The 14,861-nt window shown below is 48.9% G+C and overlaps 1 protein-coding gene across 41 annotated transcripts in view; it reads left to right on the top strand.

The window, feature by feature from the left end:
- LOC127489004 (trafficking protein particle complex subunit 9-like) overlaps positions 1-14,861 on the top strand; it is a 279,821-nt gene that overhangs the window by 88,374 nt on the left and 176,586 nt on the right. For 39 of the 41 annotated variants that reach the window (XM_070063885.1, XM_070063890.1, XM_070063886.1 and 36 more), the window contains one exon: positions 3,939-4,102. In XM_070063885.1, the coding sequence (XP_069919986.1) occupies positions 3,939-4,102 (164 nt within the window). Of the gene's footprint in view, positions 1-3,938; positions 4,103-14,861 lie in introns of those variants that run through there. The other 2 variants (XM_070063887.1, XM_070063888.1) reach the window with 1 other exon arrangement.

A 14,861-nucleotide genomic window follows, 5' to 3' on the forward strand; every position in this document is an offset into this window, starting at 1 on the left:
TCACACTTTCACAGAGTCTTAAAAACCTGGTTTTAGTTGCGTTTAAAAAGGACAACCTGAGGATATCTCAGGATTGCATAACTGCCCTTTCCTTGCTGTTGGATTTGGGCCGTTCTCAGTTGTTGCCCTCAGGGGTGACACTTCTTGGACATCCTTTGGCTATTTTTAGGATGTTTGAGATTTTCTAAAAGGTTTTAACTGGTTTGTGTGTCTAATACATGCTTGTTGCTTGCTAGGCAGTGGGCCAGGCACCAGAGCTGAAACCGTGGGCCCAGCATTCTGGGGCCTGGTGCTCAAGGAGGCTGTGTTCAGCAGGAGAGAGGGAGAAGGCAGAACCAGCATGGCCACTGCCCTCCGGTCCCCACTGGTGGCCGTGAGGGGCTGGGAGCAGGAGTTAGCCATGCACAGTGGGCAGCTGGGAGCATTTGTCAGAGGTGGAGAAAGCATCGGGTGATTGGGGAATGCAATGAAATGCAGGAAACATGAATTCTAAAGCAGATCCCAGACCTGACTGTGAGAGCTCAAAGCACCAGCCTTTGAAAAGAAAGCTGGTGAGAGTTTTCACGACCTTGTATTAGCCAAAGAGTTCTTTGACATGTCACCAAAAGCAAGATCCACAAAGAAAAAAACACTGATAAATTGGGCTTCATCAAAATTAAAAACTGCTGTGCTTCCAGAAATACCACTAAGAAAATGAACAGACAACTCACAGGCTGGAAGGAAATATTTGTACATCATGTCTCTGGTAAGGATCTGCTACTTAACACCCAAACTAAGAAGGCAAACAACTAAATTAGAAAGGTTGACAGAAGTATGGGCTAGCTCTCTCCCCATGAAAGACTTCCCAGGAGCTAACGAGCAACCTGGAAAGGTGTGTGGCATCATCAATCTTTCTGGAGCTGGTACCGTGTGGGCTTCCTGCTCACACCTGCCAGGGTGGCTGTTGTCAGAAGACAGGCGGTAGCCATGTGTGGTGCTGGAGAAGCCTGCATGCTTGCCATGTTTCCACAAATGTTGAACGTAAATTGACCATATGACTCAGAAATTCGGTGTCTACCCAAGGCCGAGGAAAGCACACAGTGACTCAGAAACTTGTATATGAATGTTCACAGCTGCATTTTTTGTAATAGTCCAGAAAGCAGGCAGAACTTGGATGCCCATTGCCTGGCAAGTGGCTGAACAAAATGTGGCACATTTGTACCTGGGCTGCCGCTGAGCAAGACAGGCAAGCAGGCCCCTGACACAGGAACCAAATATGGCCCATTTACACCCGGGGTGCAGCTGAGCAGTGGAGACGCACTGACGCTTGCTCCCGACACATGCTCCAGCATGGGCACCAAAGGCCAGGATGGCTGCCTTTTATCTCTTACTGAAAAATGGTATAAGACATATTTTTCAAAAGGCCCCCTATTTCTCTGGGCTGGCCATTGTGGTGTAGTGGGTAAAGCTGCTGCCTGCAACACTGGCATCCCATATGGGTGTTGGTTTGTGTCCCGGCTGCTTTCCTTCTAATCTAGCTCCCTGCTATGGCCTGGGAAAGCAACAGCAGATGACCCAAGTGCTTGGGCCCCTGCACCTGCGTGGGAGACCCTGAAGAAGCTCCTGGCTCCGGCTTTGGTCTGGCCCAGCCCTGGCCTTTGCAACCATTTGGGAAGTGAGCCAGTGGATGGAAGTGTGCTTTCTCTCTCTCTGTAATTCTGCCTTTTACATAAATAAATAAATAAATGTTTTTTTCAAGTGACTCTTGAGTAATTAGGTGTTGATTGTAACTAATCTGCTATAAAGGTCCCTGTGACTGGTGAAATCCACTCACCAGCATCTGTGAACACCACCTTGTGCTCCAGGACCCTGACCTAGGCCATGACCCTTTAGAAGAGCTCCCTGTCGGGGGGATGGGGGGTTTAGGGGGTTGGTGTGATCATTAGGATTTGCTGACTGCTCCTGTAATGTGAACCAGAGGAGGGGATGCTGACCCTATCTTGTGGGGTTCAGGAAGGCTCCATAGAAAGTGTGGGATTTACAAAGCATGGTCAAACACAGACCGTAAAGAAGGGAGTGAAATACGACTGAGAACAGCAGGATGGGACACATGCAGAGCCCTGGAGAGGCAGCTCCCCAGAGACAGAAGTGAGCTCAGCGCATGGCACAGTGGACACAGGCCTCCCTGTGGGTCAGTCACGCAAAAGAGAATAACCCTGTGGGCATTGGGGGGCCACAGAGCCTGGCAGGAGGAATGATGCTAGGCCCGTGGCCTGATGGCTTGTGTGTGGGCACAATGGGGCTGTGCCTTCCTTCCAGTCTCTTTTTTTAAGACTTATTTATTTTTATTTGAAAGGCAGAGTTACAGAGAAACACACACACACACACACACACACACACACACAGACACACACACCTGGAGAAAGAGAGAGAGAGAGAGAGAGAGAGAGAGAGAGAGAGAGAGAGAGAGGTCTCATCTGTGGGTTCACTCCCCAAATGGCCACAAAGGCCAGGTTGAAGCCAGGAACCAGGAGCTTCATTTTGGTCTCCTATGTGGGTGGCAGGAGTTCAGATACTTGGACCATCTCCCACTGTTTATCCAGGTGTATTAGCAGGGAGCTGGATTGGAAGTGGAGCAGCTGGGACTTGAACAGGCACCCATTAAGAGATACTAGTGCTGCATGCAGAGACTTCACCTGCTACACCACAACACCAGCCCCTGCATTCCACACCTTGAGAGATGCTGCACCAGGCCAGGCATCAAGCAAGCAGCCGCTGAACACACAGTGGTCACTCTGTCCTGGGCTCAGGCAGACACTGACAAGATGCTCTTATATGCCACACAGGAGGTTCAGAGTTGAGGTGCTTATCAGTCTGTTCAGTGCATTCTTGGTGAGTACCTATTAGACACTAGGTGTATGGCAAGGAGCTGATAGCAAACAGACAGAAACATCGTTCCTGCCTTGGGAAGGCTCTGGGGCCAGCACAGGGCTGAGGAGGACAGTGCTGCTGGTGGGAGCTGGGTCCCAGTGCCATGTCCCGAGTGTGCCTTTGCAGCAGTGCCAGCTGCAGTCTCACTCTGACGCCGTTCCTCGTGGCTCCGGGGCTCCTGCACTGTGGGTGCCTCCTTCCGCCCCTGTCCCTTGCAGCACAGAGGGCCTGGACACCCTGCTGTGTGAGACAGCCAGTGATTAGTCCTGGCTGAGTTTTGTTACCTCCTGAAACCTTCCCCTAGGAGCAACTGATGTGCAAGCTGCACAGGGGTCATGCAGGGAGGTTGTGCATCGGCTTTCCTTCCCTGACCTAGGAGTGAGGAACGCTGTTACAGATGGCACATAGGAAATTGCCTCAACCTGTTGTGCTGTTTTTTTTCTCAGGATTTGGTTTGGGAAAAAACATTGCCTCTGATCGGAGCCTGGAGCCGAGGCGCGTCATATGCCTGACTTACAGAACCTGACTTGTTCTTAGCATGGTTGGCTCCCGAATTTCTCATTCAAAGCCAAGATTCTCTAGCTCCTATTTCTGAAATGCCAAAATGTGGTCGTCCTTTTACCTGATGTGAATCAGTTTTTTTTTTTTTTAATTTAGTATTTGAACGGCAGGGAGAGAGAGAGAGAGAGAGAGAGAGAGCAAGCAAATTGATCTTCCATTTGCTGGTTCACTCCCCAAATGACTGGAGCTGGGACCAAGACAAAGCCAGGAACCAGGAGCTTCTTCTGGGTCTCCCACATGGGTGCAGGGGCCCAAGCACTTGGGTCGTTTTCCCCTGCTTTCCCAGGCACATTAGCAGAGAGCTGGATTGGAAGTGGAGCAGCTGGGATTTGAATTGGCACTCATGGGATGCTGGTGCTGCAGGCAGCGGCTTTACCCACTACACCACAGCACCGGCCCCTGATGTGAATCATTCCTGCACAGCGTTGGTTTCTTCCTTCAGTTTATTCTCCCTGCTTTTGGTTTAGATCGGCACACTCATTGCAGCCTTCCTCTGGTGACGAGATATCTACCAACGTGTCTATGCAGCTATTCAATGGAGAGACTCATCAACTCGTCATCACCTTAGAAAACATTGGCCTGGAACCCCTGGAGACACTGCAGGTCACCTCCAAACTGCTCCCCACCAAGGGTAGGTGTGGTCAGTGCGTCAGACCTGGGAAGTTTGCGTTGTTGCCTTGCACAAGTGATATTTTACATAGCTACTATTCAGAAAACCTCAAAGCTTCCTTTAGTTTGGTGCAGTCCTGGTGGGGGTGGAGATCAAACACCACATGCTACAGGCATGAGGCTGACCCCTTCGTGCCCTTGGTCCCCATTACTGGATCTGAACAGGGGTCAGATCCTCAGCAGACTGGTTACTGAGTGGAAGACTGGGAGACAGGAACAGGCCGATCCTGTGGTTCCTGCAGCCCAGGGCCGCCTCCTGATTAAGCACTTGAGGGCTGGACCAGGCTGAAGCCAGGAGCCAGGAACTCCATCCAGGATTCCCATGTGGATAGCTGGGGCCCAAGCACTTGGGCAAACCTCCGAAGGATGCCAGCATTGCAGGAGGCTGCTTAACCCTCGGCACCACAGTGCCAAGCCCAAGGTGTAGCTTTTCCACCTTTCTGGGCTGCTGTTTCCTTTGCTGTTGCTGTGCCTTTGAACTTTTCTGGAACTCAGTCCCATGTCAGCCATCCCTTTCTTTCCTGCCTTTTATCAGGACACTATTCATTGCAGACTTGCAGGAATCCTATCTAAACAATTGTGTGCCTGTTGTGTAGCTTCCATACTTAGCATTTTGCTGCATTTGCCTTGTAACACATCTCTCTGGCGTCCTACCTACACCCCCCACCCCGCCCAGTATCTTGTCTAAAGTTCCGGATTTCAGAAGCACCTGTGAGTGCTTCTGAGCTCAATGTTTTTGATAAAATGCACATGCACTGAAATGTGCAGGTCTAACATGTTCCATCTGATGAGTTTCAATAGATGCTGGCCCATGTCATTGTGTAATCTAAGCCCTCATCAAGATATAATACAGAACATTTCCATCACCCCAGAAAGTTCCCCAGCTTTCTTCCCAGCAAGTCCCAGTGCAACCCCGGGAGCAAACACTCTTGTCTGTCGTCTGTGTGCTGGGCAGCCCCACTGGGTGTTTACTGCTGGTGATGCAGGGTGTGGGTGACTTGCATAGCAACTGGCAGGTGGCAATTGGCAGACGTGCAGCCCAGTCACCTTCTCTTCCCTACCTTGCGTTTAATTTTCCACTGGGTCTTGCCCACACCTGGTCGATCTTAAAAATCTTTAAAGACATTTATTTTCAGGCTGGCACTGTGGTGTAGCTGGTTGAGCCACCGCCTGTGGCACTGATATCCCATGTGTGTGCCAGTTTGTGTCCCAGTTGCTCCACTTCTGATCTAGCTCCCTGCTAGTATGCCTGGGAAAGCAATGGAAGGTGGTCCAAGTGCTTGGGTCCCTGTAGGAGACTTAGAGGAAGCTCCTAGCTTTTGGCTTCTGGCTCCGGCCTGGTCCAGCTCTGACAGTTGGAGCCATGTGGGGAGTGAACCAGCAGATGGAAGAGTTCTCTCTGTGTGTCTTTCTTTCTGTAACTCTGCTTTTCAAATAAAATAAATCTTAATGCAGAGTGGACAGTGAGAGAGAGAGAGACAGAGAGAAAGGTCTTGCTTTGCCCCTGGTTCACCCTCCAATGGCTGCTGCGGATGGTGCGCTGGGGCCAGTGCACTGCGCCGATCCGAAGCCAGGAGCCGGGTGCTTCTCCTGGTCTCCCATGGGGTGCAGGGCCCAAAGACTTGGGCCATCCTCCACTGCACTCCCGGGCCACAGCAGAGAGCTGGACTGGAAGAGGAGCAACTGGGACAGAATCCGGTGCCCTGATCGGGACTAGAACCCGGTGTGCCGGCGCTGCAGGTGGAGGATTGGCCTAGTGAGCCGCGGCACCGGCCAGAAATTTACTTTCGTTTGCCTGAATGGCAGAAAAACAGACAGAGCGAGAAAGATTATCCATAGATTGTTTAACTCCCAAAGGGCCAAAGGCCCTTGTCTCTAGTTAGGCCTAGGATGGCTGGGGTCTATGTTACTCTCCTCCTTTTTATGGACAGGGGAAGTAAAGGCAGAAGAGGTGACTAAGGTCACATAGCAGGTGCACGGGGAACCAGCAGGAGGACCAAAGTCTCCTGATTCTCAGCTTTGGTGTAGTCACCCTCAGGAGGCAGAAGCACCACACACTGCCCGCTGTAGCCATCTCAGAGCAACACAGTTACCAGTGAAAAATTAAAGCCATCATTCTTTCTTTGGTTTCCTCCCAAGCTGCCATACATTTACATGTGGAATTAAATTAATGGAAACAAACCATATGCTTCCAGAATATACAAAGGGAATAATTCCTGGTGCTTTTGCTGTACAAGGCAAGGCTCCCAGTGGTGACAGATGACCGCCAGCACTAGAAACTGGGAACGTGTGCAAGGCTCCTGTGTGAGGCCATGGTGACAGCAGCAGGTTTGCCTGTGGATATTAAAGAGCATCTATTTCCATTCTCGCCTCAGCTTCACCTTGGGCCCACTGAGCACACTGAATGCCTGCTCTGCAGATGGAATGCTTCTCTGGTGCCTGCAACGTTTTCTTTCTTTGTGCCGGTGGTAGAGTTATTTTCTATCTTAAATTAGGAAGAGCTCCCACCCTGGAGCTCATTTCATGCACCAGGTGTGAGGCACTTGACATTCTTTTTCAATATGAAGTTGTCCCAGTGACCACAGGAGGGTTATCGGGGTGGGTGCTCTGGTAATCTGTTTATTTCACTGTGACATCCCCTGTGCCTGAGAACCCAGAGCAGTGCTTGTCACTTAGCAGGTGCTGCACAGGTGTCAACCCTGGTTCTCCCCTCCTGGGGCCATCCTGAGGATGCAGGACACAGGGGGACAGTACTAGGCACCGAAGTGCTGGACCCAAGCTTGCTTTGGCAGTGGCGGTGCTTGGTGCACCCTCCTCTCTGCAGGACTGCGTTTGTGGTCTCAGTGCCTGTTGCCGCTGAACCTACCGGCACCCTGTGTCCTTTCCTGCTCCTGCCTGACTGCTGGGAGGCACTGAGGGTCCCAGCAGGGCCCCCACAGCCCCTTAACGCGTCTGCACTCACCCTGAATAACCCCCCGTTCTTCAGATACCAACCTCAGAGAAAGAAAAGTATCCTGTTCTGTTATCCCCCCTTCCATCTTCCTTGCTTTCCTGACCTATTTTACTACAAAAAAAATTGTTTAATTTTTTTTGAAAGTCAGAGACAAGAGAGGTTAAGGCAGACAGAGAAGGAGAGACAGAGAGATCCCATCTGTTTCCTTTGCTTGGAGAAGGATTTTCTTGTATGCAATCTCATATGTCTGTTTTTTACTTTTGCCACCCACGCCTTTGGGGTCACATCCAAGAAATTACTGCTCAGATCGATGCCAAGGACCTTTCCCTCTGCTTTCCTCTAGTCGTTTTAGAGTTTTGGGTCTTATGGTTAAGAATTTATTTACTTACTGGGATATGTGTTTATGTATGTGTGAATGTGTACATATATAGATATCAAGTCTCTAGCACAAACCACTATCACAGGCATTTAATTTTAATTTATTTTCATCTTATTTGAAAGGCAAAGGAGGCTGAGAGAGAGGAAAAAAAGAGAGAGAGAGGAGAGGGATCTCCCATTTTCTAGTTGACTCCCAGAAAACCTTCATAATATGGAAAAGTCTTATGCTACTTCAAAAATCAAAATACAGATTTATAAAATAAATTCAATTTTGTAAAATTTTTTATTATTTTTTAACAGGCAGAATTAGACAGTGAGAGAGGGAGAGGCAGAGAGAAAGGTCTTGCTTCCATTGGTTCACCCCCTAAATGGCGGCTGCAGCTGCTCTGGCAGGAGCCAGATGCTTCCTCCTGGTCTCCCATGCGGGTGCAGGGCCCAAGCACTTGGGCCATCCTCCATTGCGCTCCTGGGCCACAGCAGAGAGCTGGACTGGAAGAGGTGCAACCAGGACAGAATCCGGCACCCCAAACATGACTAGAACCTGGGGTGCTGGTGCTGCAGGCAGGCAGATTATCCAAGTGAGCTGCGGTGCCAGCCAATAAATTCAATTTTTAAAATCAATCCAATTTTTAAAAAGAATATACAGTACTAAATAAACACATAGAATGTTAAGTGTGCCTGTCTATGCACAGTTAGGATGCAGGATGAGGAATTATTTTTTTACTATCCATTTATATTTTTCAAGATTTCTAAAAGGAACATACATAATTTGTAAGCTAAAATTTATCACTGAAATGCTTTCAACTGTGGCAGGCACTGTGGTGCAGCAGGTTAGGCTGCAGCTTAGGACACCCACATCCCACACTGGAGAGTCTGGTTCAGTCTTGGTTGCTCCATGCTACAGATCTAGTTTCCTGCTCATGAGCACCATGGGAGGCAGCAGGTGATGGTTCAAGTGCTTGTGTCCCTGCCACCGACATGGGACACCTGCAAGGAACTCTGGGCTCCTAACTTTGGCCTGGCCCAGCCCTGGCTTTTGCAGGCATTTGTGGAGTAAACCACTGGATGGAAGATTTCTCTCTCTTTTTTCTGTCACTCAGCCTCTTACATAAATAAACAAAATTTTTTAAATGCTTCAACTTGAATTTTCAAAAAGCTTTAACAAAGAAAACTTGGGGCCTGCTACAACCCTCCCTCCGGTTACAGAACCCAGCACCATAAAAGGTCAGAGGTGGACAGAAGCTGCAAGGTGCCTTGGTTTGAATGCTGGGCATTCCTAGACCTGAGATGACCGTGGCAGCAGCGACAGGCATCCAGGACAGTGCAAACTCGGGACACACACAGACACTGCCATCCCTTCTCCACAGATTAGGAAGCCAAGGCTTAGAGACTCACCCCACATCGGGGGTCTGCCACTCCTCCCCCACGTGCCCAGATTTCACTGCACTCCCCCCAGCACGCAGACACTGCCTAAGCAGCCATCATCCTGTGAGGAAGACCCTCCCTGACACCACTCAGCGAGATTCCATCTCTTGAAGAGAAACATCAGTCCTCTAACTCCTGGCTGTCACTCTGCCTGGGTTATTAAACCTTCAGAAAAGACAATGTGAAGTCGTTCAGCTCCACACAGACTGCCCGACTTACAGGGAAAGAAAGACAGCAGGATCCCTGTCCCGATGAGTGCACAACACAGGGAGAGATCAGCTAGCTAAGGGACACGAGGAGCCTAACTAAATGATCTCATTGAGATCTCAGCCAGGTAATCAAAAGGAGAGGAGGAAGAATCCCCTGACTTCTTAACAGCAGGGGAGCTGGGGAAAGGAGCAGCCCAGAGCTTCTGCTCAGGCAGGAACAGCACCAACTACATGACCTGCTCCAAGAACCAAAAATGCCCAGTAAACCAAATACATATTATGTAGATGGGGAAAGTATGAAACCAGGCTAAAAAGATGGCTTGAAGCAAACCGTGAGTTTCCTTGAGATAAAGCCAAGACTTCACAGGGTACACAAGGCCAGCCCACAGGTTCCCGAGCTAAGCAGAAGGCGCAAACTCTCCCTACCCTGTGACAAGTAGGCTGGAAAGAGGCAAGCCAGGGGACGGGGCATGACATTGAGAGGGTGCTGCAGCTTGCAGAGCAGGAGGGACCTGAGATCTGCACCAGGGCCATGACAGCGCGAAGGGGAAGAACTGGCCCAAGTGAGATCAGCTCATATGGACATAGGACATGCCAGGCAGTTGGGGCCCAGGTGAGATCAACTCACCTGTGGACAAAGGACACGCCAGGCAGGAGGAGCCAAGGTGAGATCAACTCACATGGACACAGGACACAGCAGGCACATAGAGTTTGCAGAGACTTCCAAGACTAAGAAGATGGTAGCACCTTTGACTCAAAACAGGAAATTCAGGAGGAAATGACGGAGAATTGAACAGAGGAGATAGTGAATTAGGCTTCCATTAAAAGCCAAGGGACTGGCCGGCACCATGGCTCACTAGGCTAATCCTCGGCCTACATCGCTGGCACTCTGGGTTCTATTCCCAGTCTGGGCGCCGGATTTTCACAAAAAGTGAAAAGTTACATCAATTTAATATAAGAGAAAAATGCAACAAAAAATATTTAATTTTGTCAGTGTTTATTTGAAATACACTTAATTCATCATGTGTTAAATTGATGACAAATGAATTAGGAAGTTATTTTTGACAGGATAGAGATTTACTAACTTAAAAACATATTACATTACTATACCTTCAGTAATGATCCCGTACAGTGCATTTGCATGTATTTTAGAAGGAAACTAACTGCGACTTGCACCACAGCTCGCATGGCTAATCCTAGCCTGTGGCACCAGCACCCTGGGTTCTAGACCCGGTTGCAGCTATTCCAGTCCAGCTCTCTGCTGTGGCCCAGAAATGCAGTCGAAGGTGGCCCAAGTCTTTGGGCACTACACCTGCATGGAAGACCAGGAGAAGCACCTGGCTCCTGGCTTCAGATCAGCAGAGTGAACCAACGGAAAAGGAAGACTTTTCTCTCTATCTCTCTTTCGCTCACTGTCCACTCTGCCTGTCAAAAAAAAAAAAAAAAAAAGCCAGGGGACATCAAACGCTATCTTTCAGTATTCAATTTTTTTCTGTGAAAGACACGATTTGGTCTATTTCCAACATGATACATACTTTAAAGGCAGGGCTATACTGTGGAGGGCAGTGACTGGGAAGCAGACCTGTGTTCTGTGGAGAACTCTGTAGATCCCAGGTGTTTCAAGTCCTTGTGTGCATGGGTACGTGCGTGTCTGAATAAGTACATTCCAAAGATTTCCTCATGCGCAAGTCAGAGATAATGCCACGCGGAATGTTTGTAAGGAAGAAGAGAATGACTGGGTACCAAAATCCTTTCTAAGACCCAGTTAAACTCTTTCAAATTCTAGGTTAATAGGGTAGGTAATGCATATAATACCAATTCTAAAAAAACTCTAGTAGTTGGCATTGATGTGGTATTTTATTTATAGCTATGTCTTCCTTTTTTAATTGCTTTACTTTTCTTGAAGATCTTATTTATTTCTTTGACATTGAGAGTAACACACAGAGGAGATGAGAGGGAGGGAGGGAGGCAGAGAAAGAGAGAGCGAGAGTGAGTGAGTGAGAGAGAGAGAGTGAGAGAGAAAGTCTTTCATCTGCTGGTCCATTAGCCAATTAGCTGCAATGGGCGTAGCTGAGAGTATCTGAAGCCAGGAGCCAGGAGCCTCGCCGGGATCTCCTCATGGGTGCAGAGGCACAAGGACTTGGGTGTCTTCTGCTGCCTTCCCAGACCACAGCAGAGAGCTGCATCAGAAGTGAGTGGAGCAGCCGTACTCGAACTGGCGCCCTTATGGGATGCCTGCACTGTGGCAGTGCTTTACCTGCTCCCTCACAGTGCCGACCCTCCCGGAAGCCATTTGCCGTGGGATTCAGCTGTCTGCTAACAGGCCTGGGAAAGCAGAGGGAGACGGCCCAAGGACTTAGGCCCCTAAAGCCAGAATGGAGCGCCGGGTAAATTCCCTGGCTTCTGCTTCAGCCCCTGGCTTCTGTCCCAGTCCCGGCCTTTGTAGCCACCTCAGGGGTGAACCCCCAGATGGACGATCACTCAGAGAGAGAGAGAGAGAGAGCTGGCGATGCCCCTGCACTGCTTCTCTCCCCAAGCGGCTGCAATGAATGGCAAGCGCTGGGCCAGGCAGAAGCCAGGAGGCAGGAGGCAGGAGGCAGGAGGTCCATTGAGGACTCCCACGAGACATGGAGGTGGGGTCCAGAGAACCTGGGCCATCAGCATCTGTATCCCTGGTAGCAGCCTGGAGAGGCGGGAGTGGAAGTGGCCCTGGGGCTTCGGATGCTGGATGCAGCAATGTGCAGATGCGTCCTGGGGTGCCATGGTGACAGCCCATGTGGAGTGCGCCTGCGCCTGGTGCTATGACCTGGAAGTGCACCCACACGCTTGGTGCCGACTGCCCCGCGGTGCTCTGCTGGGAGTCAGCGCCGCATCTGCTCATGCCCGAAGCCTGCGCAAGCCACATGGAGAGGAGCCGTCCTCGATGCGGCTGGCTGAGCCTGAGGGAGACCCAGCGACCCCAGGGGCAGGCCAGCATCAGAGAGGCTGTAAGTGCGAGGCTGCTGCACTGTTTCCCAGGTGCATTGCTCTTCTTTGGCCCCTTCCGGAAGCAACGGCTCTCATGGACCTCTGTGCCCCCAACAGACTGGGCCCCCTTGGAGGTGAGTGATGCACAGCTGTTGCGGTTTCCTGCTGGGCATCCTGGCTGCTGGCGTGCCTGTTGCTCGTGGGTCCCGAAGGCGCGGGTGGGGTCACAGTCGTGCTGTGCAGATGGTCTGGAAGGGTCCCCAGGGTGCGAGCAGCTGTGTGAGAGGAGAGGTGGCTCGGTCTCCTTCCAGAACGGCCTTGTGATCTTGTCTGTCTGCTTTTGGAGGGCCCAGCCGCCCTGCTCTAGACCTGTGAGTGTTGTCGGGAGGAAGGAGAGCGAAAGTGCGTGTCTGTGTCCTGGTCTAGGAGGACAGTTTCGGGTTCCTGGCATTGGCTGTGATGTTAGCGCTTTGTAGGTTTTTCATGAAAGAGCCTTGTCAGGCCGAGGTGTACCTTTTGTTCCTAATTTCATGATTCGTTTTTCAGTTTCGCAAAAGTCGTGGACCTTTTTGTGAAATAGGTTTTCTGTGTCTATTGGCATACTTTGTGGGCTTTCCCCATGTGTATTCTGTTCTGGGATTGATTGATTTTGTATGATAGGCATCCTTGCATTCCGGGAGTAACTCTCAGTTATGCACAGTGTGCTAAGCTTTGGTTGTACTTCTGGATGGCGTCTGGTCATATTTTGTTGAGGCATGTGACACATTCACGACGGATATGTGTGTGCCATTTTCTTTATGATGTGTGCTTGTTTGGGATGTTGGGAAAATGCTGCTCTGATGGAATGAAATGGAAGGCTTTTCCTCTTCATCTCCTATTTGGAAGGGTTTGTGAATCACGGATTTTAATTATCTTTTCCTTGGGAGTTCTCACCATTGGAGCCCTCTATCTGGTCCTGGACTTTGTTCATGTCTGTTTGGTTTGTTTGTTTCAGCTTCCCTGCTACTACAGTGTCTTTGGAAATTATAAGTGTATTCAGGGTTTCTTGTTTTATTGTATTCAGTTTTAGTGGCTTGGGTCTTTCTGAGAATCAATCCACTCTATCTAGGTTGACGAAATCCTTGTGCCTTGGTTTTTCCCTAGTGGTTTTGGATTATTATTTTGGCAAGGTTGGTAGCAATGTCCTCTCTGTCATTTCTGTTGTCAAGTCACTTGAGTCTGTTCTCCTTTTTCCCCTGTTTCCTGTGGATAAACGTTTTGTCAGGTTGACTGAGTTTTCAAGCACTCTAGTTTGGTCTCACTGAATGTCTGTTGTGATATTTTCTATGCTGTTGGGTTGATTTCCATTTGAAACTTTTTCGTAAGATGTACTTTGATGTTCTAGTGTTTTAAGGTAGGTAAAATTGGGTTTATGGATCTGATGTCTGTATTCTGTAATATACACCTGCAGAGCAATACAATTTCTCATGTGAAATTGGTCCTGTCAACATGAAAAACTGTATGGGTGTACCCACTACTGGGAGCATATTGAAGGAAAGAAGTCATTGTGTAGACAGAGAGGCTTTCACAGGCCTATGCTTATTGCAGTAGGATGCACAATAGGCAGGCTATGCAGTCTGTGTATTCGTGGATGTTGTCCATTCCCATAATGGCTCTATTCAGTCTTCAGGTGATGGGCGTGTTGACTGATTGCATATCGTTGCTCTTGTGAATTGAGCTGTAGTAAATATGGGGGCATAGATAACTTTTTTGTATGCTGATTTCATTTCCCTTAGGTATATACCTTAGGTGGAATGGCTGGCTCATATGGTACGTCTGTATTCAAATTTCTGACTTATCTCCATACTGTCTTCCACAGTGGCGATACCAGTTTATAATCTGACCTGCAGTGGATTAGGGTGCCTCTTCTCCCACATCCTCAAGGCTGTTGTAGTATCGATTTGCATTTCCCTGATGGCTAGTGATCCTGAGCATTTCTGTATGCGTTTGTTGGCCATTGAGATTTCCTTCCTTGAAATATTTACCTGTTGAAGTCCCTTGCCCATTTCTTGATGTTTTGTTTTCCTGGTGTTGAGTTTCTTGAAAGTGTCTGGTAGTTTATTCTTTATCAGTTGCGTGCTTTGCAACTATTAGTTTGCCTATTCACTTTGCTGAGTGTCTCTTTGGCAGTGCAGAAGCTTCTCAATTTTTTTTTTTTTTTGGTGTCCTCTTCTATTTCATTCTTTAATCTTTTGTGATTCCCAGATATTGAACATCCTTGGTTAAGTTGATTCCGAGCTCTTTTATTTTCTTTGTAGCTATGTGAACAGGATTGGTCTTTGAAGTCCTTTCTCAGCCATGACATTGTCTGTGTATACAAATAGGCTGCTGATTTTCTCTCCTGCCACACTCTACTCTGAGTTTCAATACTGTCTTAGTGGAGTCTTTTGTCCCCGCGTGTACACATTCCTTCCAGGGAGATGAGCTGTTACACTCCACTGCATTTCAGGACCAGGATTGTCTAGTGATTTAACCCTTTACTTATAACCAGCAACAAGTCATCCTTTGTAGACTTGGGAAGATGTCAATACTCACTCTTGCTTAAATAGTCCCAGATTCAGAAAAGTCTACTGTTTGTTTAAGCTTTCTAACAAATGTCCTGTCATCCACGTGTGCGAGGGTGTGCACACAGGCAGACACATGCACATATGTAGCCACACCCCCACACAATCCTGGATGTCTTTTTTCTTCAACAAGAAGTGCTGACTCCATGCCAGCATGATTGAAGATTCATGCAGGTTTTGACTGGG

This window comes from Oryctolagus cuniculus, chromosome 19 (genome assembly GCF_964237555.1).
Source record: "Oryctolagus cuniculus chromosome 19, mOryCun1.1, whole genome shotgun sequence".
NCBI classification, from domain to species: Eukaryota; Metazoa; Chordata; class Mammalia; order Lagomorpha; family Leporidae; genus Oryctolagus; species Oryctolagus cuniculus.